The 21729-nt window shown below is 40.4% G+C and overlaps 1 protein-coding gene across 3 annotated transcripts in view; it reads right to left on the bottom strand.

Moving 5' to 3' along the window:
* smarca4a (SWI/SNF related, matrix associated, actin dependent regulator of chromatin, subfamily a, member 4a) overlaps window positions 1-21729 on the bottom strand; it is a 52953-nt gene that overhangs the window by 17799 nt on the left and 13425 nt on the right. For all 3 annotated transcript variants that reach the window (XM_062036778.1, XM_062036780.1, XM_062036779.1), the window contains exons 4-20: window positions 20221-20673; window positions 19870-19968; window positions 18140-18395; window positions 16246-16372; window positions 16000-16173; window positions 15633-15806; window positions 15362-15529; window positions 15200-15250; window positions 8500-8630; window positions 8300-8363; window positions 8106-8212; window positions 6407-6554; window positions 6164-6327; window positions 6015-6081; window positions 5797-5907; window positions 5472-5714; window positions 204-317 (exon numbers count right to left, since the gene is read on the bottom strand). In XM_062036778.1, coding sequence (XP_061892762.1) covers window positions 204-317; window positions 5472-5714; window positions 5797-5907; window positions 6015-6081; window positions 6164-6327; window positions 6407-6554; window positions 8106-8212; window positions 8300-8363; window positions 8500-8630; window positions 15200-15250; window positions 15362-15529; window positions 15633-15806; window positions 16000-16173; window positions 16246-16372; window positions 18140-18395; window positions 19870-19968; window positions 20221-20673 — 2651 coding nt within the window. The remainder of the gene's footprint in view (window positions 1-203; window positions 318-5471; window positions 5715-5796; window positions 5908-6014; window positions 6082-6163; window positions 6328-6406; window positions 6555-8105; window positions 8213-8299; window positions 8364-8499; window positions 8631-15199; window positions 15251-15361; window positions 15530-15632; window positions 15807-15999; window positions 16174-16245; window positions 16373-18139; window positions 18396-19869; window positions 19969-20220; window positions 20674-21729) is intronic.

The raw sequence follows: 21729 nt of genomic DNA, 5'->3' as shown, positions 1-21729 counted from the left end.
ATACATATATACACACACAAATGAGGTTTGCAAGTACTGAAAGTTACAATTCAAGCAGCAAAAAGATGATAGCAAAACTGAAAGGTTTCACTTGGTAAAAACAAACAAAACAATGTTTTTTTTTTGTGGAAAGGGGACCTTGCAATAATATTTTCAAATTTGTCATCCATCCTATTGACACAAAACTCAAGCAGGAGACAAACCTTCTCTGGCAGTTGGGCCTCGACTTCTTTTTTGAGTCGTCGCAGCAAAAAGGGTCTTAGCACCTTGTGTAGACGTCGAATAATGAGGATGGTCTCTTCTTCATTTAGGTCAACCTTGGTGGGGGGAATAGTACAGAAAGAGCGAAGAGAAGGTACATTTAAAATTACTAGTCAGAATTTTTTATTTACACTATTAGCAAGGCTGACTACACTAGCAATGTTTCAATATGATGAATTAAACCACCAATAGGTTAGAGTGACTTTAAATTATTTGATAAAAAGGACATGCTGATTTTAATCTACATTTAACATTAAGGATGGGTACCAAATCCGGTACTTTTTTGGCACCGACCCTAACCCGCAGGTCCTACCGGGCACCGATTCACGTAAAATCCAGCGGTGCCATGATTTGGTACCTGGGTTGCACATGACGTCATACCCGGTTGTCGACTCAGCCGACTCGTTGCACTTCGGCATTTGGCGATCACTCCAGCAGCACTGAGAGCGGATTTAGCCAAACTCAAGAAATAGAGTTAAAAAACGCTCCAACGTAAGTTAAGTGAGGTTCTACTTTTTCAAAAATGTGTTGGCTTGATGCTAAGATACATTAGCTTTGCTGATGACATGCTACTAACATTAACAACATTAACAATTTTACCTGGCAATTTCAACACCTCTAAATTTGTCTTTGAAAAATACAGCTAACCAGCTAAGATGCATGTTACAATCAAACAGCTGCTGCGTAATAAGTACAATACTTACAGTATTGTACTTATTACAATACTTATTACGGGGGGGGAGAACAAGCACTTTTCGTGTCGTCCTCGCCAGTTTTGGGTTCTAAATGGCTGTCGAAATGAACCAACTTGTCGGAATACCTACTCAGACTTCTTCTTTCCAGGTGAGAGGCATGATTTATGATCTACAATACAATTACGGGAAACAAGGAATCAGCACCACTCCATGTAAACATAGGGACACATGGAAGTGGCGCTATAAATAGTTTGTCTGCGTTGGCGCTGAGAATATTAATATCACTAATACTTCGTTGATATTCAAGTCACCAAATGTAAATTGAGCATTGTTGGCATTTTTGAATGGTGTTTATTGAATTTTATTGGTGAAATAGTGGAGCTCCCATTGGCTCCGCTGTAAACTGACTTTTATTTAATATTTAGAATGCATGAAAAAAAAAGTCCATCCGTTGTCATGTCTTTTGATGATTGTGAACAATAGGCAAACTTCCCAAAAAAGTGAAGTTCCCTAAAATTCACACAAAGTACCAAAAATTGGTACCGGTATCAATTCCCGGGTACCAGGAATTGGTACTGTATCGGTTCATAAGTGAACAGCACCCATCCCTATTTAACAATTCCTTGTGGTCTAGATATTATCCATTGGATATGTTTTAGTGCGCCACAATCACATATTTAACTCACTTTATGCACATGTCTGCAATGTGTTGGTGTGTGGCGGCATTCGGTTTGGATTGTATATGAAACCCTCCATGCAGGATTGTATCAGTCTGTCCACCTCTGCTCGAGCATGCGGTTAGCATATCCTGCTACAGTGTGTAGTGTAACTTGTTTAGCTATCTCACGTCCTCCAGTGATACTTGTAAGAAACAGTTTAGTTGTCGCCATGGAGGCGAGGATTGCGGACTTAGAAGTGGCTTTGAACTGTGGAGTGACGTTTAGCGTCAGCCTGCTAGCGAGGACACTACATTGCATCGATGACGCGGTCGTTCGTTTGCAGGACACAGCTAGAATGTGTCATCAACATGCATTATCACGACTGTATTAAAGGCCTACTGAAATGAGATGTTCTTATTTAAAAACGGGGATAGCAGATCCATTCTGTGTCATACTTGATCATTTTGCGATATTGCCATATTTTTGCTGAAAGGATTTAGTAGAGAACATCGACGATAAAGTTCGCAACTTTTGGTCGCTGATAAAAAAGCCTTGCCTGTACCGGAAGTAGCGTGACGTCACAGGTTGTGGAGCTCCTCACATCTGCACATTGTTTACAATCATGGCCACCAGCAGCGAGAGTGATTCGGACCGAGAAAGCGACGATTACCCCATTAATTTGAGCGAGGATGAAAGATTTTTGGATGAGGAAAATGAGAGTGAAGGATTAGAGGGCAGTGGAAGCGATTCAGATAGGGAAGATGCTGTGAGAGGCAGGTGGGACCTGATATTCAGCTGGGAATGACTAAAACAGTAAATAAACACAAGACATTTATATACTCTATTAGCCACAACACAACCAGGCTTATATTTAATATGCCACATAACAAACACCTCCCCCCTCCCGTCCATATAACCCGCCAATACAAATCAAACACCCGCACAACACACTCAATCCCACAGCCCAAAGTACCGTTCACTTCCGTAAAATTCATATATTTCCCCAAAGTCACGTACGTGACATGCACATAGCGGCACGCACGTACGGGCAAGCGATCAAATGTTTGGAAGCCGCAGCTGCGTACTCACGGTAGCGCATATCCAACTCAAAGTCCTCCTGTTAAGAGTCTCTGTTGTCCCAGTTCTCTACGTGTTTGTGTTGCTGCAGCCGGCCACTAATACACAGCTTCCGACCTACAGCTTTCTTCTTTGCTGTCTTCATTGTTCATTAAACAAATTGCAAAAGATTCACCAACACAGATGTCCAGAATACTGTGGAATTTTGCGATGAAAACAGACGACTTAATAGCTGGCCACAATGGTGTCCCAAAATGTCCGCTACAATCCGTGACGTCACGCGCAAACGTCATCATACCGAGACGTTTTCAGCAGGATATTTTGCTGGAAATTTTAAATTGCACTTTACTAATCTAACCCGGCCGTATTGGCATGTGTTGCAATGTTAAGATTTCATCATTGATATATAAACTATCAGACTGCGTAGTCGGTAGTAGTGGGTTTCAGTAGGCCTTTAAAGCACTATCGTCAACCAAATTTATATAATGGGTATCGTCTATATCACGATTACCTACACCACATAGTGCGCACTCTTAAAAAGACTGCAAAACACAGCATTCAGAGGCATCCAAAACTTCTCGCAAGGTCACTCTCGAGATGCATGAACCCTAGGATTTAACCAATGTTGTTTTTGACAACCATCTTACATTTAGTCTTAGTCTTTTGGACTAAAATGCTTATTAGTTTTAGTCACATTTTAGTCACTTTTATATGTGATAGTTTTAGTCCAGTTTTAGTCGACGAAAACTCAAAAGGGTTTTAGTCTAGTTTTGGTCGATGAAAAGTCAAAAAGTCAAAAATATATAGCTTATTAACTGACCCTGTACTAAAGCTTTCTGATCTTTCATTCTGTACTGTTGTGTGTGTGTGCGCGCGCGCGTGCGTGTCCCAACTTTACTGTAAACGTAAACGCACAGGTCCTGGTTGGGGCTGCACAACGTCACTTGTGGCTTTTAAGCTAAAGCTAGCAGACTCTACGTATAACAGTAACTCGACCTGTTTAACATATCAAGTTACGTGCTGACAGAACGTACTCACAAAGAGATAACCACACCGTCACTGAATGTAAACATGGCTAAACATGCTGCTAAAGTAACACACACATAATGAATTGACGTTAGCGTAACAAAAGCTAACTTTAGCCTGAAGTTAGCAGCCCATTTGCGCCAGGAGTATGGGGAAAATGTACTAATGTATTAGCTTACTATGACATTTATCGATTATGTTAACAGCATTTGTAACTTACCTTCGAAAAAATATCCTTGTGGCGAGCCTTAAGGTGCCGCTTAAGGTTGGTCGTATTTTTTACGCATATTTTGTGGCCACATTTGTCTCCGTCTTCCTTCACAATACACTCTGTTTTATTATCTGCTGGGTTATATTTAAAATACACCCATGTCGTCTCTACGTTTGCGACCACCGAGCCCTTGTGTTGAAACTGCCGCTGCCATCACGGTCCATTGCCTGATGAGTAACAACAGTCTGACGTGTTGAGCACGTTGTGCGCTGCACGCCAGTTGGTGGGCGTGACCAAACAAGGATAGAACGCAGCAGTAGTGATGGGTTGATGAGGCGTCATGAAGCGTTTCGACACATTGCAAAACTGTATTGATACTGTGTCGATACTGTGTCACTAAATACTGACATCTGCTGGACATTAAAAATCCCTAAAGGCAACCTATGGACCGACTCAACTGACACTGACCTAGTATATACAATAATATAAACCAAGTCATTGTATTTCATTTAGGATTATATCATATCTTCATTTAAATAAAAATATATTTTTATCTTTTTTAGATACAGTCAATAAATAATGTGAACATGTATCGTGACTAGGATGATAGAAGGTGGGGATTGAACCCCAGTAACCAGCAACCCTTCGATTGCTATCACGGCCACTCTACCAACTTCGCCACGCCGTCATTCCTTTAACTTTCTCTAGTAACAGCATTCCATGATTAATATCAATAAATTAACATTAATAATAAATGACAGAAAAATAAGCACACGTATGACTGAGGAGTCATAGTGTAACTTTGTGTGGTGTTTGAGTTGTCCGACTTTTTGTGTGGCCAAAAACGCACCAGTGGCTTAGTGGTATGCGTGTTGCTGACGAACACCGTTAGGGTCGCTTATTGTCACGGTCACTCAAAGTTGCGTTTCAAAATTACACAGAATAAATGTGTTTATTTTGTTTAGAATTCAGATGGGTTTGATTTGGTGCGCGGCATATATTTGCTGTGCAGCGCACAGTGTGCGCAGAGGACGCTTGAGCAGTGCGCAATTGCGCAGGCGCGCACCTTAGAGGGAACGTTGCTCACAGGGCACAGAGGAGGCGTCAGTGCGATACAGTTCGCGTATCGGTCATGTGACCAAAGCAGCGCATGATCGGTCACGTGACTTTCTAAAAGCGGTACGCGCACCGACACAGGGTATCGCTCTATGAGCTCGACGCATGCGCCGATGCATCTGTGTTGCCGGACCCATCACTACGCAGCAGCCTGCTGTAATAATTGACACACACAATAAACAGAAATGTCATGCATTTTAAACGTCTGACAGATTACCCACTAACATTTTCGTCTGTTCTCGTCTCATCAACGAAAACTCACACACGTCTCGTCATGTTTTCGTCATCAGAGAGACATGTTTATCTCGTCACCGTCTCGTTATCGTCATGAAAAAAAGTGGCGTCAACGAAATGATTTTGTCATCGTCATCGTTGACGAAAACAACACTGGATTTGACGTATGACAACTTGGGACCAAAAGCTCACCTTCTCTCCAGTCATGGCGAAAGGGGCATTGAACCATTGTTCAAAGGTGTTGCAGCTCTTGAAAATGGTGGGCAGGAGGAAGTTGAGCAGCGCCCAGAGCTCAGGGAGCTTGTTCTGCAGAGGAGTGCCTGTGAGCAGCAGCCGCCGTGGGGCCAGGTAGTGCGTGTTCAAGACCTGGGTCAGCTTACAGTGGTGGTTCTTCATACGATGGCCCTCGTCCACAATCATGTACTTCCAACGAAGCTTTTTGGGAAAGATTATGGGAATAGAATAAGTGAGGCAGGAAATAAAAGTTGATGGATTTGATGTAAGGGTGGATGCGTACCTTAGCTAGCACCTGCTTGTCTTTGATGATGTACTCGTATGTGGTGAGAAGCACATTGAATTTGCCGCTGCGCAAGATAGGAACAAATGCACGCCGAGCAGCTGGAGACCCCTGAAAAATAAGCATCAACCTACAATTTTTCTTGTCCAATAATAATTGCCTTTTTTTTTTTTTACACTAACCAGTATTTGAGCCTAATACTTTATTACAAAACTTACCTTGTACGAGACCTTCACGACAGATGGCGCCCACTTATCAAACTCGTACACCCAGTTGGATAGAGTTCTAAGAAACAAAACGTTTGTGTAAGGATGCAGCCTACATTTTTTTTTTACTAAGGACACAATTGTATCATTTGTGTACTCACGAGAGGGGTACAATGATCAGGAAGGGCCCGTTGATCCGCTTGTACTCCATGAGGTAGGTGATTAGGGCAATAGTCTGGATGGTTTTTCCCAGACCCATTTCATCAGCCAGGATGCCATTTAAGTTGTTGTTGTAAAGTGACACCAGCCACTCTAGCCCTTTGACCTGAACAGAAAGACCATGTTCGCATCAGTCCGCTAAACGCATGCTTATTCCATCCCGTCAGCCTTGGCTAGTTGTGTACCTGGTATTGCTTGAGCTGTCCGTTGATCAGCAATGAAGACTGTTTGTCCACTTTCTCTGTGACAGCGTGAGCCACAGCATAGTAAGACTGCAGGCCTCGGTTGAAAGCTGCGTTACCGTACTCATCGTCCACATCCTGCTTGGCATGCCTGGGCAAACAAAAACAATGTAAGTTCGACTGCAGAAAGAGAAAAAGAAAAAGTTTGTAAAATGAATCTTCTAAAGAGTTACTTTACAAAAAATATAGGCTCCTGCACCCTCCGCGACCCCGAAAGGGACAAGCGGTAGAAAATGGATGGATGGATGTAAAATAAGTACTTTCACTACACTATGAAAAATATTTATCACTAAAGTCTCTGGATGTGCTTTGATTTGGTTTTGGTCTTAAAGGGAACCTGATGAATTCTGTCTTTTCTGACTTATAAATGTTACAATGCTGGATACTCGTGTTAAACAATGCCTCAGCGTCAAATCCTAAGGTTCATGCATTTTGGTGTGAGCATATATGTAGTTTTGCAGTCTGGCCATGTGACATCACAGCGAGATGGACGTACTAATTTGGACATTAAGTCAAGCTCTCAGCCAGAGGCTTCAGGACACTTTCATCAAAACCGTGGCATGCCCATAATTACACTGATGTGCAATATGAAGTAAATATAGTATATATATATATATATATATATGAGGAACAATTACCCTTGTGGATCATTAGTTTGTCTAAGTCTATAGGTTTATGAGGTTTATTTTTCACTGTAAAAAAATAAATAGCAAAGATTTTAAGACATATTTAAATATATCCAAAAGATAAATGATGATACTCTAAGAGGGTGCGACATGGTTTCATTTGCTATCTGGGAACGCTTCCAGAAACGAACATCTTGCAGACAGACTCAAAAACGGGTTATAAATGAAACTGTGGCGCAAAAAATTTACACCAAAACATATCCAATAGACATTATCTAGACCACTGATTCTTAACCATAGCAAAAAAATCAGTTTCTCAACTGTGGTGTCATACACTTTTTCACCAGTTGTGGGTCTAAGGACAATATCCAACAAAAAGAAGTGTGGAACTTCAGTCATAGAGAAGTTTCTTCAGCGCAAAAAATATGACTTAAGTGGTGACGCTGTATTTTCAATTGCACTTTAAATTTCATTGACAGTTTATTTAAGAAAGACATTTCTTATTAAGTTAGAATTTATTTAATTTAGCACTGCAGAATTGTATGCAAATGTATCTTTCTTCAGTTTTTACGAGTCCCTTCTTTTGCAGTCTGATTTGTATTTATTTTTGTAATCGGCCTGACCTAAGCCTTGATAATAATCTTAGTGATTTTGATTATCACATGCTTTCATATCATTTGACAAGGTTTATCCTTGTCAAATGATGATATGATTGTAAGTAGGTCTGACAAAATTATTGAAAACGAATGAAATAAAGAGTGAGATTACCAATTCTGTGTTAATATCTAAGTGGGCCACAGGCTCCTCTGTAGTGGAAAAGTTGGGCCCCAAAGTCAAAAAGGTTAAGAACCCATGATCTAATCCACAAGGAAATGTTTTAAAAAAAAGTTTAAAATCATCATATGTCCCCTTTAAATGATAAGCCAATGCAGTAAAATGAAAATAGACATTTGATTTCATATTGCAAAAAAGAAAGAAAAAAGAAGGTATTTCCGTAGGCAATGGTGGCTTCTTACTCGATAATGTGCGCGACATCCACCTCAGATACGTCTTCACTGTCTGGGTCAGGGATCTTCTTTTTCTCTTCGGATTGAGAAGAAGCATGTGGTTGCTCATCCTCTTCCTTTACAAATCAAGGTGAGAAAATGTCAGGTAGAACAAAACAAGAACGAGTCTACACTGGTGCAAAATAATCAACAGTCCAATGTACCTCCTCTTCCTCCTCTTCATCTGAGCCACTGTCTTCACTGTCTGAGCGTGGCGCTACTTCATACCTGCAAAAGACCAAATTGATTTAGTTGTTTGTGCTGCTCGGGAAGACATAATATTCTCAGTGACATGGAATAGCGTTGATCAGCATTTTTTCATACAAACACAAATTGTCCATAATATATACAAAATTCTGCTGACCCTGGATTCACTTCAAGCCAGGTTTCCAGCTGACACGCTTTAGGTGCATCGACTCCAGTCAAGATCTTTCCACTGTCCACATGAATGACTTTCACTGGGAGGTCACTCATTTGGCTGGTTTCATCTAACGGCTGGGAGACAAGTACAAAAAATGTTGATTAGGGAGAAAACACTTTAGCTGTGAGCCTCTGAACATCTAGTCCGGGTGTCGGCAAGCCGCATGTGGCTCTTTAGCGCCGCCCTAGTGCTTTTTCATAAATGCATGAAAATGGAAAAAGGATGGGAGGAAAAATATTTTTTTGTTTTGATATGGTTTCTGTAGGAGGACAAACATGACACAATACTTCCTAATTGTTATAAATCCTACTCTTTATATTAAACATTTTGCTGCACTGTTGAGAGTAATTGGCCAGCGCCGTTTTGTCCTAATTTCGAAGGTCCTTGAACTCACGTAGTTTGTTTACATGTACAACTTTCTCCGACAATACCACAGAAAGACGTGTTTTATGTCACTCCTTTGTCTCATTTTGTCCACCAAACGTTGTATGCTGCGCGTGAATGCACAAAAGTGAGCTTTGTTGATGTTATTGACCTGTGTGGAGTGGTAATCAGGCATATTTGGTCACTGCATGACTGCAAGCTAATCGATGCTAACATGCTATTTAGGCTAGCTGTATGTACATATTACATCATCATGCCTCATCTGTAGGTATATTTGAGCTCATTTAATTTCCTTTACTTATGTCCTCTGTGTATTTAATTTATATTTGCATGTCTCATGACACATCATCTGTATGTAATATTGGCTGCATTTCTGATAGTAGTTTGTGTGCCATATTGTTCCAGACCACAGCAAACGTTACACAGCTTGCAAAGATTGTATTAACTCCATTAGAAGACAGCCTGCCGTTTCCTTTAACTTGGACACACACATAAATTCCAGGAATTATCTCATCCTCTGACAAGCCTCAGTTTTACTAATGTTTTCCAATGTTGTAAAAATGTGTAGAATAAATATTACATTTCAACACTTCTGCTAACAAAAATGTATGTCAGCCTGTCATTTTGATAGTAGGCTAATATAGACACATCATGTGTTGCATTCATTATAACACTTATAAAGTCATTTTAATAGTAGGCTAATATAACTAATATAGACACTTACATCAAGTGTTGTCTTCATTATAACACTTAAGACTTTTTAAGTCATTTTGATAGTAGGCTAATACAGCTAATAAATAAACTGAAATTTGTCCTCTTCATTTGACCCATCCCCTTGTTCACCCCCTGGGAGGTGAGGGGAGCAGTGGGCAGCAGCGGTGGCTGCGCCCGGGAATCATTTTTGGTGATTTAACCCACAATTCCAACCCTTGATGCAGAGTGCCAAGCAGGGAGGTAATGGGTCCCATTTTTATAGTCTTTGGTATGACTCGGCCGGGGTTTGAACTCACAACCTACCGATCTCAGGGCGGACACTAACCAGTAGGCCACTGAGTAGGCTAATATACAGTAGGTAATAAAGACATTTACATCATGTGTTGCCTTCATTATAACACTTTTATAAGGCTTTTAATTTTTTTGCAGCTCCAGACAAATATTTTTTGTATTTTTGGTCCAATATGGCTCTTTCAACATTTTGGGTTGTCGACCTCTGCTCTAGTCTGTACAGTAACACTCCTAGGACCTTTTAAACAATGTATGTTACAGCTTATAAATTTAAGTCAATATTTGACATTTCCAAATACCGTATTTTTCGGACGATAAGTCGCAGTTTTTTTTCATAGTTTGGCCGGGGGTGCGACTTATACTCAGGAGCGACTTATGTGTGAAATTATTAACACATTACCGTAAAATATCAAATAATATTATTTAGCTCATTCACGTAAGAGACTAGACGTATAAGATTTAGTCGGATTTAGCGATTAGGAGTGACAGATTGTTTGGTAAACGTTATAGCATGTTCTGTATGTTATAGTTATTTGAATGACTCTTACCATAATATGTTACGTTAACATACCAGGCACGTTCTCAGTTGGTTATTTATGAGTCATATAACGTACACTTATTCAGCCTGTTGTTCACTATTCTTTATTTATTTTAAATTGCCTTTCAAATGTCTATTCTTGGTGTTGGGTTTTATCAAATACATTTTCCCAAAAAATGCAACTTATATTCCAGTGCGACTTATGTTTTTTTTCCTTCTTTATTATGCATTTTCAGCAGGTGCGACTTATACTCCGGTGCGACTTATACTCCGAAAAATACGGTAATCGTTGTTGTTAAATGCGCAACTAAACATGGATCAAAGGAATTATTGCAAACTCTGGACAAATTTATAAATGCTATAATTGCTTTAGTTATCCTTTTTTCATTAAATAAACTCACTCTCAAACTTTCTATAAATACAAAAGTTTCTCTCAAATACTGCTGACAAATCTGTGTTCATGAGAACTACTTTGCAGTTTTATCACAGCACAATGCCACAGATGTGACAATGTCGATGGAGCATGCAGAAGACATGCTGAATGCAGGAATGTCCAGAGCTGTGGCCTGTAGAATATAAAGTTATTTTCTCTGCCATAAGTCGTTTTACAGTCAAGACCGCAGATCACAAGTAACTCCACCAGCCCTGGACACTTACGTAACCAGCTTGCCAATGCACAAAAACCTGCCGTACGCCTTTTTGATGGCAAAGATGAGATGTATCAAGACTTTGAATTTGAAATGTGCGCTGTCTAACGACCACTTCGTAGCTGCCGTACGGACATTTCTACAGGCTGTGGATACTTTAGCCACACATAGGGGGTTTACATCAAACTGTGATATGACTAATGTGAGCAGGCTACTGTATTAACACAAGTCACAAAAAATACATTCACATTGAATTTATCAGTCACCCCCACTTTATATTTACATAGATTTAATCAGTCAACCCCCGCTTCCAAAGTTTACCTATCATCTTTTCAAACAGGGTCCAGCACTAATTTCCCTGAGTCAGTTTCGCCCATGCACATTTACCTTCTTCACTTTCTTCCTGACAACTATTTATTTTTCTGTTTTAGCCTGCGTTCAGTTGTAGGAGACACAGCAAGGTCAAGCTTTTGATTGATTGATTGAGACTTTTATTAGTAGGTTGCACAGTGAAGTACATATTCCGTACAATTGACCACTAAATGGTAACACCCGAATAAGTTTTAAACTTGTTTAAGTCGGGGTCCACTTAAATTGATTCATGATACACATTCGCTCTGCCGTTAAAACCAAACCCAATCCTGTAGCATTCACTAATTTGTTGGCTAGAAGACTCATTGTGTAAAATTGGAAGGCAACAGCGCCTCCTTGCCACACCCGCTGGATTAAAGATGTTCTGTATTTTCTCGAACTGGAGAAAATTAGGCTTGACAGTGAACGGTTGTTCTGTGAAGTTTCAGGAAGTATAGGGTGGTTTCTTTAAATGTGCTTAAGAGACTCAAATTTAACCCCGATTGAAAAGTAATGGAAAGGTAGATAATTGATGAGCCCTTTGTCTGCTTTTGTGTATTGCTGCAGTGTTGGGGACATTCAGGAGTGCAGTTGTCTGTTGCGTCATGTCAATTTAGTTTGTTTTCCCCTTTCTTCTTTTTTAGTTTATTATTCTTATTTAATATATAATTTTTGTGGGTTACTTGTTTGGGGAGAAGAAAGAACATTACATGTGTTTAATTGTACTTTTGGACTGTATATGTCAAAAATGTAACACATGTAAAAAACAAAACAAAAAACAATGACTCTGCCGTTTGCACGACAATGAAGCAACTCCTGACTTGTGATTGCTTAGACCGTGGCGAGCTCAATCACATGACGACTTTCAATATGATTAGCGTATTGTGTATTGGAGAAGTTTATTAAGCGCAAAAAATGTATTGGCAATTTACTTAAAGGGGAACTGCACTTATTGTTTTTGAATTTTACTGTTCACAATCATTGTGAGAGACAAGAAGACAAAAGATTTTCGATTTTTTTGCATTCTAACATGTAAAAATAGGCTCGTTCTTGGTAGTTGGCAATGTAGCTAGTTGGAGCAATCAATTCTCTCTCTAAATCACTTTAAAAATGCATTCTAAAACCACCAACAATACTTCATTTACGTTCTGTAACCTGTTTAATAAACAAACTGTAGAGACATGTGAGGGCGAACACTGAGGAAGTCTTTTTCTAGTGTACTAATACATCGACATGCCTCAATCTCAATATTAGACATAAAAGGTAGCTACGGAAAGATATAAGATAGCTTCTATGACAACAAAACACGTTTGAGTTGGTAATGCACAACACTGCAATAGGACACCAATCTGTACTGACTGTAAAACATGAAAGAGGCGTGACTAGGCGGGCCAAGCGACGCACGCGTCTGCGGCGGATTTCAAGTTGATTGCGATGTGCTTGAGAAGAAATGTGCTTTAATTTTTGCGTGCAAACACTTTCATACATCTGAATTTTTACTTAGTACGCCATTTTCTGGATTTGATCGTACGTCCATTTTTAGTACGAAAGCCACCCAACTCCTTTTACATGAGGCCCCTGGACCTCCACATCCAGCATCATCACCTTCAAGATCATCCTAGATCAGTCACATGGCCAGCCGCTGCAACAACCGGTTATCATAACCAAATAATTTCTGCACAAACAGGCAGAAACCGCCTCAGGGAAGCTTGTCTGCAACGATTAGTCGACATTGTCAACAATAAAATTTGTCGCCGACAATTATATGTCGACAATAGCCATGACGTCATCACTCGTGTTTTTACGGGCGGAAGTGGGTCACTCGCCATCAACATGGCCAGTGATAACATGTGATATGTGAGGATATTTCCTGTCATTCTAGTTAAAAACATGAATACTTTGCTCATTTTGCAAAGCTGACTTTGGTTTTATGGCAGAAAATCTGTGATACACGAGTATTTAAAGCAGAGACATGATGTTGTACGTTTGAAGGGAGGATGCGGACACAGCCTCTGTAAGAGTGTTAGCTTCTACCTTGCTAGCTAGCAAACAAGAGTGAGACGAAGTTGTTTGAAAAATAACTTTTAAGCATCATTTTAGCCAAAGTTAGTCAGCTAAACTTTGTCAACATCAATTAAAGTACTTTTTACAGCAGCGTCAATTTGCATGGTCATAAAAAAGACAAACGCGCGCGCACACACACAAACATTAAACATACAATCTATCAAATAGCCAACATTTTAAGAATTAATCAAATATACAATTCTACACATTGAGTCTATTAGAGTGCTAAAACTGCCGAGAGTTAATCAATAATCAATACACCAGTGTGCAACTTTTTAAACATCACAAAATGCTTTTCTTTTTGAGGAAGTTAGATTTTGTGTTTTGTTGTTTGTTTTCTTTGCTTTTTTAACTTTTTTCCTTAATACATAAACAAGGTTCATTGTTTTTTTCAGCACTTTGCCTTTCCTTTCTTTTAAATGGACAACATTTTATTCGTCATTTTAATGTTTGTAACAGCTGAATGAGCAGCCCAGTTACAGTAAACATGAACATTTATGAATTAATTATTCATCTTTGTTGTTTGTAAGCTCATGCCTAAAATAACTTAAACTGCGTTTAGAAGTCAATGGAAAAATTAGAGCCATTAAATATGTGCACCCTTTATTATCCGTTTAGTCGACTAATCGTTAAGATAATCTTTGACTAATCGACCATCAAAATAATCGTTAGTTGCAGCCCTAGTCGTAACCCACTTGAGTGGGCAATCGCTCACATTCAATGGTGTCTAGCACTTTGGGAAGGTGTTCTCATGAATGAATCACGGTTTTCATTGTTTAGGTCAAATGTATTTGTATTGTACAGCATGTCGTGCGGGTAAGCGGTTTACTGACGTGAACATTGTGGATAATAAAGTCCATGACGGCAGTTAGGTTATGGTTTGGGCAACGAACACAGGTGCATTTTATACTAGTCTTTTTTAATGCAGAGAGATACTGTGACCGGAACATGAGGCCCATTGTTGTGCGTTTCATCCACAACGGTCACCACATGTAACAGGATGACAATGCATGCTTCAGTTCCTGCTGATATCCAGCAACTTTGCACAGCCTCTGATGAGGTGTGGCCCTACATACCACAATCAACAACCTGATCAACTCTACACTAAAGAGATGTGTTGCACTGAGTGGGGAAAATGATTAGAGGGGAGGATGTCTCTACAAAGTTGCCGCAGTGCTTTGTGATGGGCGACTTTGCATGACACAACTTGTACTACAATGTACAGAGTGATGACACACGAGGCACCGGCTTTCCCCACAGACATTAAGAGTTTTGAAAAAGTTTAATTATTAAGGTTGTCAGCCGACCCGTTTTGGAGCAGATTATCGAGACATTCGCTTTTAGCACACCTCAGGCCAATCTATTAAGACATAAAATAATCCGGTGTTCGATGTCTTTGGTTGGGAAAATGGGGACCAAAGCACCCCTGTTGTCTTCATGTGTGAACCCCGCTTTACAGATTTGTCAACAATATTTGAGAGGACTAGGCCTTTTGTGTACACAAACAACATTTTTGAGTTAAACCCACACAAAATTGGAAGCATAAACAAAAGTGTTGTTTCTATTTACGTTCAGTGTAAATCTGACTGCATTCCATGTAAAATGCAAATGAGCACTTAAAGCAGTTTTAATGATATCAAATCTTTAGTGTTACCTCTCCATCAGGTCCAAGAGCAGCAGTACCACCTTCCACAGCCTCGGGCTTCTGAAAATATTTAAAATCAAGAGACAATGTTAAACGATGTTATAATAATATGAATTAAATCAATTAATAACAAAAACATCTTCAGCTTAATTAAGCAAAGTACACATTCACCTTCTTTTTTTTCTTCTTTTTCTTTTCTTTGAGAGCTTGCACGGCTTTGTGGGCTCGCACCAGCTCAGTGAGGTTGGCCACATATTCGTCTGTCTGTTGCAAGAGGTAGGCCAGACGCTTGTCTTTTTTCTGGTCAATAAGTTTTCGATAGCCCTCCTCATCTTCTGCCTGCAAGTACAAGCAACATTACATTGTTGCTTTTTGTGTTCCTTCACACAAATTTATCTCATTCGTGTGAGAAGGTTTGCCAATGGGAGGAGCGCTGTCTCACCATCAGCCTCCGCATTCGCTCTTTCTCAATGCGCTCATTCTCTTTCTTCTGCTCGCGCTCAGTGTTGGCGTGGTATGTGGCCACCGCTTTGGTGGCTTTCTGAATCTTTGCTGTGATGGAGCGATGGTATTCCTTGAAGTCCTTGGCATGCTGCAGGATGCTGTTGAGGTATTCCTATCAACAGGAGCAGAAGCTCAGTTTTAGGTATTATTTGGCATCAGTGAATTTGTTTTAACAATGTTTTGAACACTAAAAAGTTGAAATCAGGGGACAAGTGATTTCCAGTCTTGTCTTAGAGAGTCTTCAATAATCACTTTGAGGATTCTGCTTTATGTTGAAAATATTAAATCATTTAGTTGATGCATACCTGATGTTTCTGTCGACGTTTGCGTTCTTGTTCAATCTTCTGCTGTTTCTCAAGCTTCTCCGTTATACGCGCTTCACGTAGAGACTGACGCTTGCTGCGCTTGTAGGCCTTTGCGTTAAGAGCAGTTTCTAGAGCAGTGTCACGGCGCATACAGACCACCACCTCCTGGCGTAGCTGAGGGAACAAAGAAGACAAATTAGTCAGAAAAAAAATATGTCGAGCTTGATGTCGGTATGCATTGTATACCTGTCTCTGGAAGTTAAGCAGCCTGAGGGCTTTGAGCTCAATGTTAGCCTTGGTACGTAGGTCACCTGCAAGGGAGCCAGGCAGGTTTTCCAGCTCCTGAATACGGTGAGCAATACGGGCTTGTAGCCTGAAAAAACAGCACAAACAGGCTTTAGAGCAGTGTCTCAACCATCGGACCGCCAAAAAATACTATTTTAAGCTGTGGTCTGTGTGGGCCGCAGCGGTACGCAGTTGTAATACACTTTTCCACCACTTGTGGCAGTAATGTCAATATTGTATAGCTCGGTTGGTAGAGTGGCCGTGCCAGCAACTTGAGGGTTGCAGGTTCGATCCCCGCTTCCGCCATCCTAGTCACTGCCGTTGTGTCCTTGGGCAAGACACTTTACCCACCTGCTCCCAGTGCCACCCACACTGGTTTAAAAGTAACTTAGATATTGGGTTTCACTATGTAAAGTGCTTTGAGTCACTAGAGAAAAAGCGCTATATAAATATAATTCACTTCACTTCACTAAACAAATTCTGGAGCTAAAGTCAGAGAAATTTGTTACGCGCAAAAATTTTTATTGGCAATTTACTTAAAGGGGAACTGCACTTTTTTGGGGAATTTTACTGTTCACAATCATTGTGAGAGACAAGAGGACAAAAGATTTGGGTGTTTTTTTGCATTCTAAATGGGCCCGTTCTTGGTAGCTAGCAATGCAGCTAATGGGAGCAATCTATTCTACCTTTAAATCACTTTAACAATGCATTCCAAAACCACTAACAATACTTAATTTACCTTCCGTAACCTGTATAATAACCAACCTGTAACGACATGTGAGAGCAAACTTTTAGCCGTAAAAGCTAGCTACGGAAAGAGATAAGCTAGCTTCTACAACAACACAAAACACTTTTGAGTTTGTGATGCACAACACTGCAATAAGACACCAACCTGTACTGAGTGGAAAAACATGAACAATCATATTACAGTACCTGTAAAGTATTATTTCATGTTTTGTTTGTATACAGCTAGCCAGACGGTACATGTACTGTAGTTGTAATAACAGGTGTGACGTGTTGCATGTATCATGATCATACAAAGTGTGATTCACTCAATGGACAGTTGTGCGTTTGGTCCATCTGGCCGGGGCCGTTTTTCCCCCATTTATTAGGGTAAGTACTTATGTCGAAATAGCTTGGCTTCAAATTCCATATTTATAGCACCAAAGTCACTTTCACTTCAGTATCTCACCCTTCCTTCGTGCTCGCTTCTAGAAGCAGTAGTTCATCCTCAGTATATTAAGCTTCAAAAAGTTAAGGGTGTGAATCCTCATTTGTTCAAAAATAGTCCTTGTCTTGTTACCAAATCTGCCATGATTAGAAGACACACTCGCGTTTGTTGCCAGAAGTCGGAAGTGTTTTGTTATAAAAACGGAAATTAATGCGCGGAAGAAGTCAGTCCCAGGATTTACTAAAGTGACCAAAATGCAGTAAAAAATTGTCAATATTCCATATTGTTATGGATGTCTGTTCCTACATCATATAATATGTACACTTGCAGTGTATACATTGAAGGAGGGTTTTGTAGTTGTTTTAGAGGGCTTTGAAGGCTATAACAGTGACCCTCATTCTGTTTAATATCCTTAAAAAAAAATAAAAAAACATGTGTCCTTGTCTCTCATGATTGTGAACAATAAGCAAAATTCCGAAAAAAAAGTACCGTTCCCCTATAGAATCAATTATTAATTTGGTCAATTTTAGCACCAGTCCCCTCTGTCGTGGAAATGTCAAAAAGGTTAAACACACCTGCTTTAAAATATATAATAAATGTGTACTTTTTGTTAAAACTCTTTCTGCAACCAAAGCCAAAACAAGATAATGTTTCTTCAAGAGAAAAGATGTCAAACGCTCTCACCGGTACTCTCTCTCCTGAAGGATCTCCACCGGGTCCAGCCCTCTGGGTTTTTGAATAGGTGTTACGCGGTTCTGTTTCTGGTGAAGCATCATGGGTGGAGGCTGTGCAGGCTGGCCTGGAGACTGCGTCTGAGGGGGCATTACTGGGGAGGCGGCGGGTGGCACAGAGGGGGGAGCGGGAGAGGGTCTGCCCGTGGGCTGAGGTGGAATCAGCTTCTGAGGAGGATTGGACGGTGCAGCAGCGTTTACCATTGGTCCTGCAAGAGAGAGCAGAATTGTTAGTGTGATTTGTTAAATTCCTTTATTCTTACAAAATCTTGTGTGTGTGTTGGTGTTAACGCACGTTTTGTGTCTTTTTACGCATTAAAATCAGAAAGGACGCGAATTTCGGAAAGTCCTGGACGCGGATTTATTTATTTTTTTAAACCGCCCGGTTTGCTTGTTTTTTTTTGTAATCGATTATCGCTTTCCGCCGGTGTTTTGTTTTGTTTATATTTGCCGGGCCGAATTATTAATTATTAATCAACTTCAAAGTAATGCACTTTCCGGTACAATTTCTTAAATTTTGATTCGCCGAAAGTTTTATCGATCACAAATACTGCATTTCCGGTATTAGGACTCCCGTGTGTTATTGTTTTCGTCATGGCGAGCAATAAACCCAAGTAAAGCTTCAATGAAAAGTGGCTTCAGGAGCCACTTTTCAGCAAATGGCTCACTTATGACGATGGAAAGATGTATTGCACGCCATGTAAACAAGCTAAGAAAAAGAACACCTTTACAACCGGGTGCACTGATTTTCAAAGATCCAGCCTCACCAGGCACCAAGAAACATCATGTTACACCTTTCCTAATTGTCTGCTCCCAGACCGTGGTCGAGGAGCGCAGAGGAGACATTCCTTCACGGGCCGATGTATCGTAGGGGGTAACACCCTCCACTTTACCCGGCAATGGGTCCCTACAGTTCCGCTTTTTGGTCGGAATGACGAGGCCGTCGATTTGTTACAACTCTTTATTTATATTTTCCACAAAGCCAAGCGGACATCCACCATGCTATTAACACTCCTGAACATGCTAGCGCTCCCTCTCCTAACTTGCCCACTCACTTACACACGTCACTCACCCCACATACCGCCATTCTTAAAGGGGAACACACAGCTTATGGCCATCACAAAGCCAGAGATGAAATGCTAGAGGCATTGAGTGCCACTTTATTAAATGACCTGGTTTTTGTTGGCATTATTTGCCATGAAAGTGTAGATGTGGCTGTTTTTAAAAGACTGATGATCTACATACAAGTGAGAATAATCGATTACATTTGTCATATGCACGTTTTTACACTTTTATAGTGAAATAAATACACCTACAATTTATTAAATGAAAATATAGAAAAAAATACAGGCAGCGGTAAAGTTTAGATCCATGAAGGAAAGAAGAAAGTGAATGAATGTTTATAACTGAATAAATTAGCAAAATATGCATAAAAATTAGTTTTCTTTTGTATTATTTTTTTTATGAATTAAGTAACATTTATGAGAACCTTTTTTCCAAAACACAATATAGAATGTGAGATATAGCAGGATAATGCATACATTTATCTTTTAATTTCAAAACGATTACAAAAAAGTGGGACCCCAAAAATTTACTGTGGGACCCCATTTTCATGAGTTGATGGGGGTATGTATGCGCGTGTGTGTCTGGGTATCCGTACAAATTTCTATTATCGCACTATACCTTCAGGCCACGATTTCGGGGGTCCATTGGTCGGCTGACCTTGCATCCCTGGGGGCACTCCAGCAGGTCCAGGAGGTGGCATATTGGGACCAACCATGCCTAAAAGGTGAACTACATTTTTAAAACAACTAATACATAAACTACAATAACTAAAGACAAAATGGGGAGATTGGACCAGCTTGGCTTAAAATGTTTCAACATCTTGTTTGTGGTTTGCTATGACTGTAACCACAGATAAAAACTGCATGTCAGTGGTGTAAAAATGTGTAAAAGCTGTTTTTTTCATTTATACATTGGAGCATATACAAAAAGATAAGACGCATAAAATTATTCTATTCTTAAATCGCTCACCATGAGGTCTGCCGTAGTTAGCCTGGCCTGGCCCCGCCCCTGGTCCGCCTGCAGGACCTGCAGAAGGGGGCATGTTGGGCATAGGTGGTTGCTGCATACCGGGCATGGGTCTCTTGCCTTGCACAGCCATTTGCAAATGGTCCGGTATGGGCTGACTCCGTGCCAGGATCTTGTAGGCCATAATCTGAGCCCTGAGTTGGTGCAACTGATTCTGGTTGAAAGGGGTGGGTCCGGCTGAACCACCCGGTCCACCTACGGCGCCACCTGGTCCACTAGGAACCGGAGGACCCCCACGGTTAGGCTGTCCCATTCCCTGATTTGGTTCGCCGCTGCCATCCATTGGTCCCGCACTTGGGCCAGATGGACCTCCAGGCATCATGGGGCCAGACGGAGGACCATTAGCTGGGACTGGGCTTGGTGCGTGCTCGGAGCCTGCCAGTGGAGAGGGGTAGCCTGGGAGGACAGAAGATATAAAAGGGTTTTCAGTACATTCAGGAGTTGAATGATAGGACAAAGTGTATTGTTCAGAACGCTGGTTGTTGGGACGGGAATCGAAAACCGATTAGTGTGTCAATTTCTTGGAGTCACTTGACATTTTTTCACACGATTCCCTTAACGATTCCAGTGGGTGGGATTGACGTTGTTACACAAAGTGCGTAGTGATGTCAGACAGCAACATGGCGCATAGGGTGTGGAAAAACTCCAAAATTTGGCTACATTTTACAAGAAAAGTTTGCAACAGCGCTATTTGTAATAATTGCAAGGTTGCCATTTCATCAAGAGGACGACATACGAGCAATATGCTGAAATATTTGAACAAAGTATGCAGTAACTATAAATGAATGTTGCCTTTTTGAATACAACAGGTACTGACACCGGCCATCACGTTAGGACTATTATTTGTTCAATTGAAATTAATGCCTTCTCATTTAGAAGAGCATGACGAGAGACAGATTCTGACTGGCTCCGAGGCGGTTGGTACTGCTGCTAGATAAATGTCACCGAGCAGCGACTAAGTTACCCATTTGCCATAGAGCTCCTGATTATTGGTAGGTGAATGTTCAATTGTAGTCAGAGAAAGTTGCATGTTTTTCTCCCAACAGACTTCCACAGTCATTCCCATTGCACAGGTGAAAATGTAAATATTGTGTTAAAGTCCATTCATGTCAGCAATTCAACTTCAAATTCGAAACTAATATGTGATATTAACTCATTATATGCAAAGTGAGATATGTCTAGCCTTTGTTATAATTTTGATGATCATGGCTTACAGTTTTTGAAACCCCACATTTTCTGAGATTTTCAAATTAAGGGTTTCATAAACTGTAAGCCACAATCATCAAAAATTATATCAAAAGAAGGCTTGAATAATCTTGAGTTGCATGCTATAAGCCTGTCATATATTAGTTTCACCGTATAAATCTAAAAAAACAACATTTGCACAATATTCAAGTTTTTTGAGTTTCACAAGTATATTTTTCTAGGGAAATGACAAAGATTCTTAAGTTT

The sequence above is a fragment of the Entelurus aequoreus genome, linkage group LG25 (genome assembly GCF_033978785.1).
Source record: "Entelurus aequoreus isolate RoL-2023_Sb linkage group LG25, RoL_Eaeq_v1.1, whole genome shotgun sequence".
Taxonomy (NCBI): domain Eukaryota; kingdom Metazoa; phylum Chordata; class Actinopteri; order Syngnathiformes; family Syngnathidae; genus Entelurus; species Entelurus aequoreus.
This window is presented reverse-complemented; position numbering and strand designations above follow the sequence as displayed.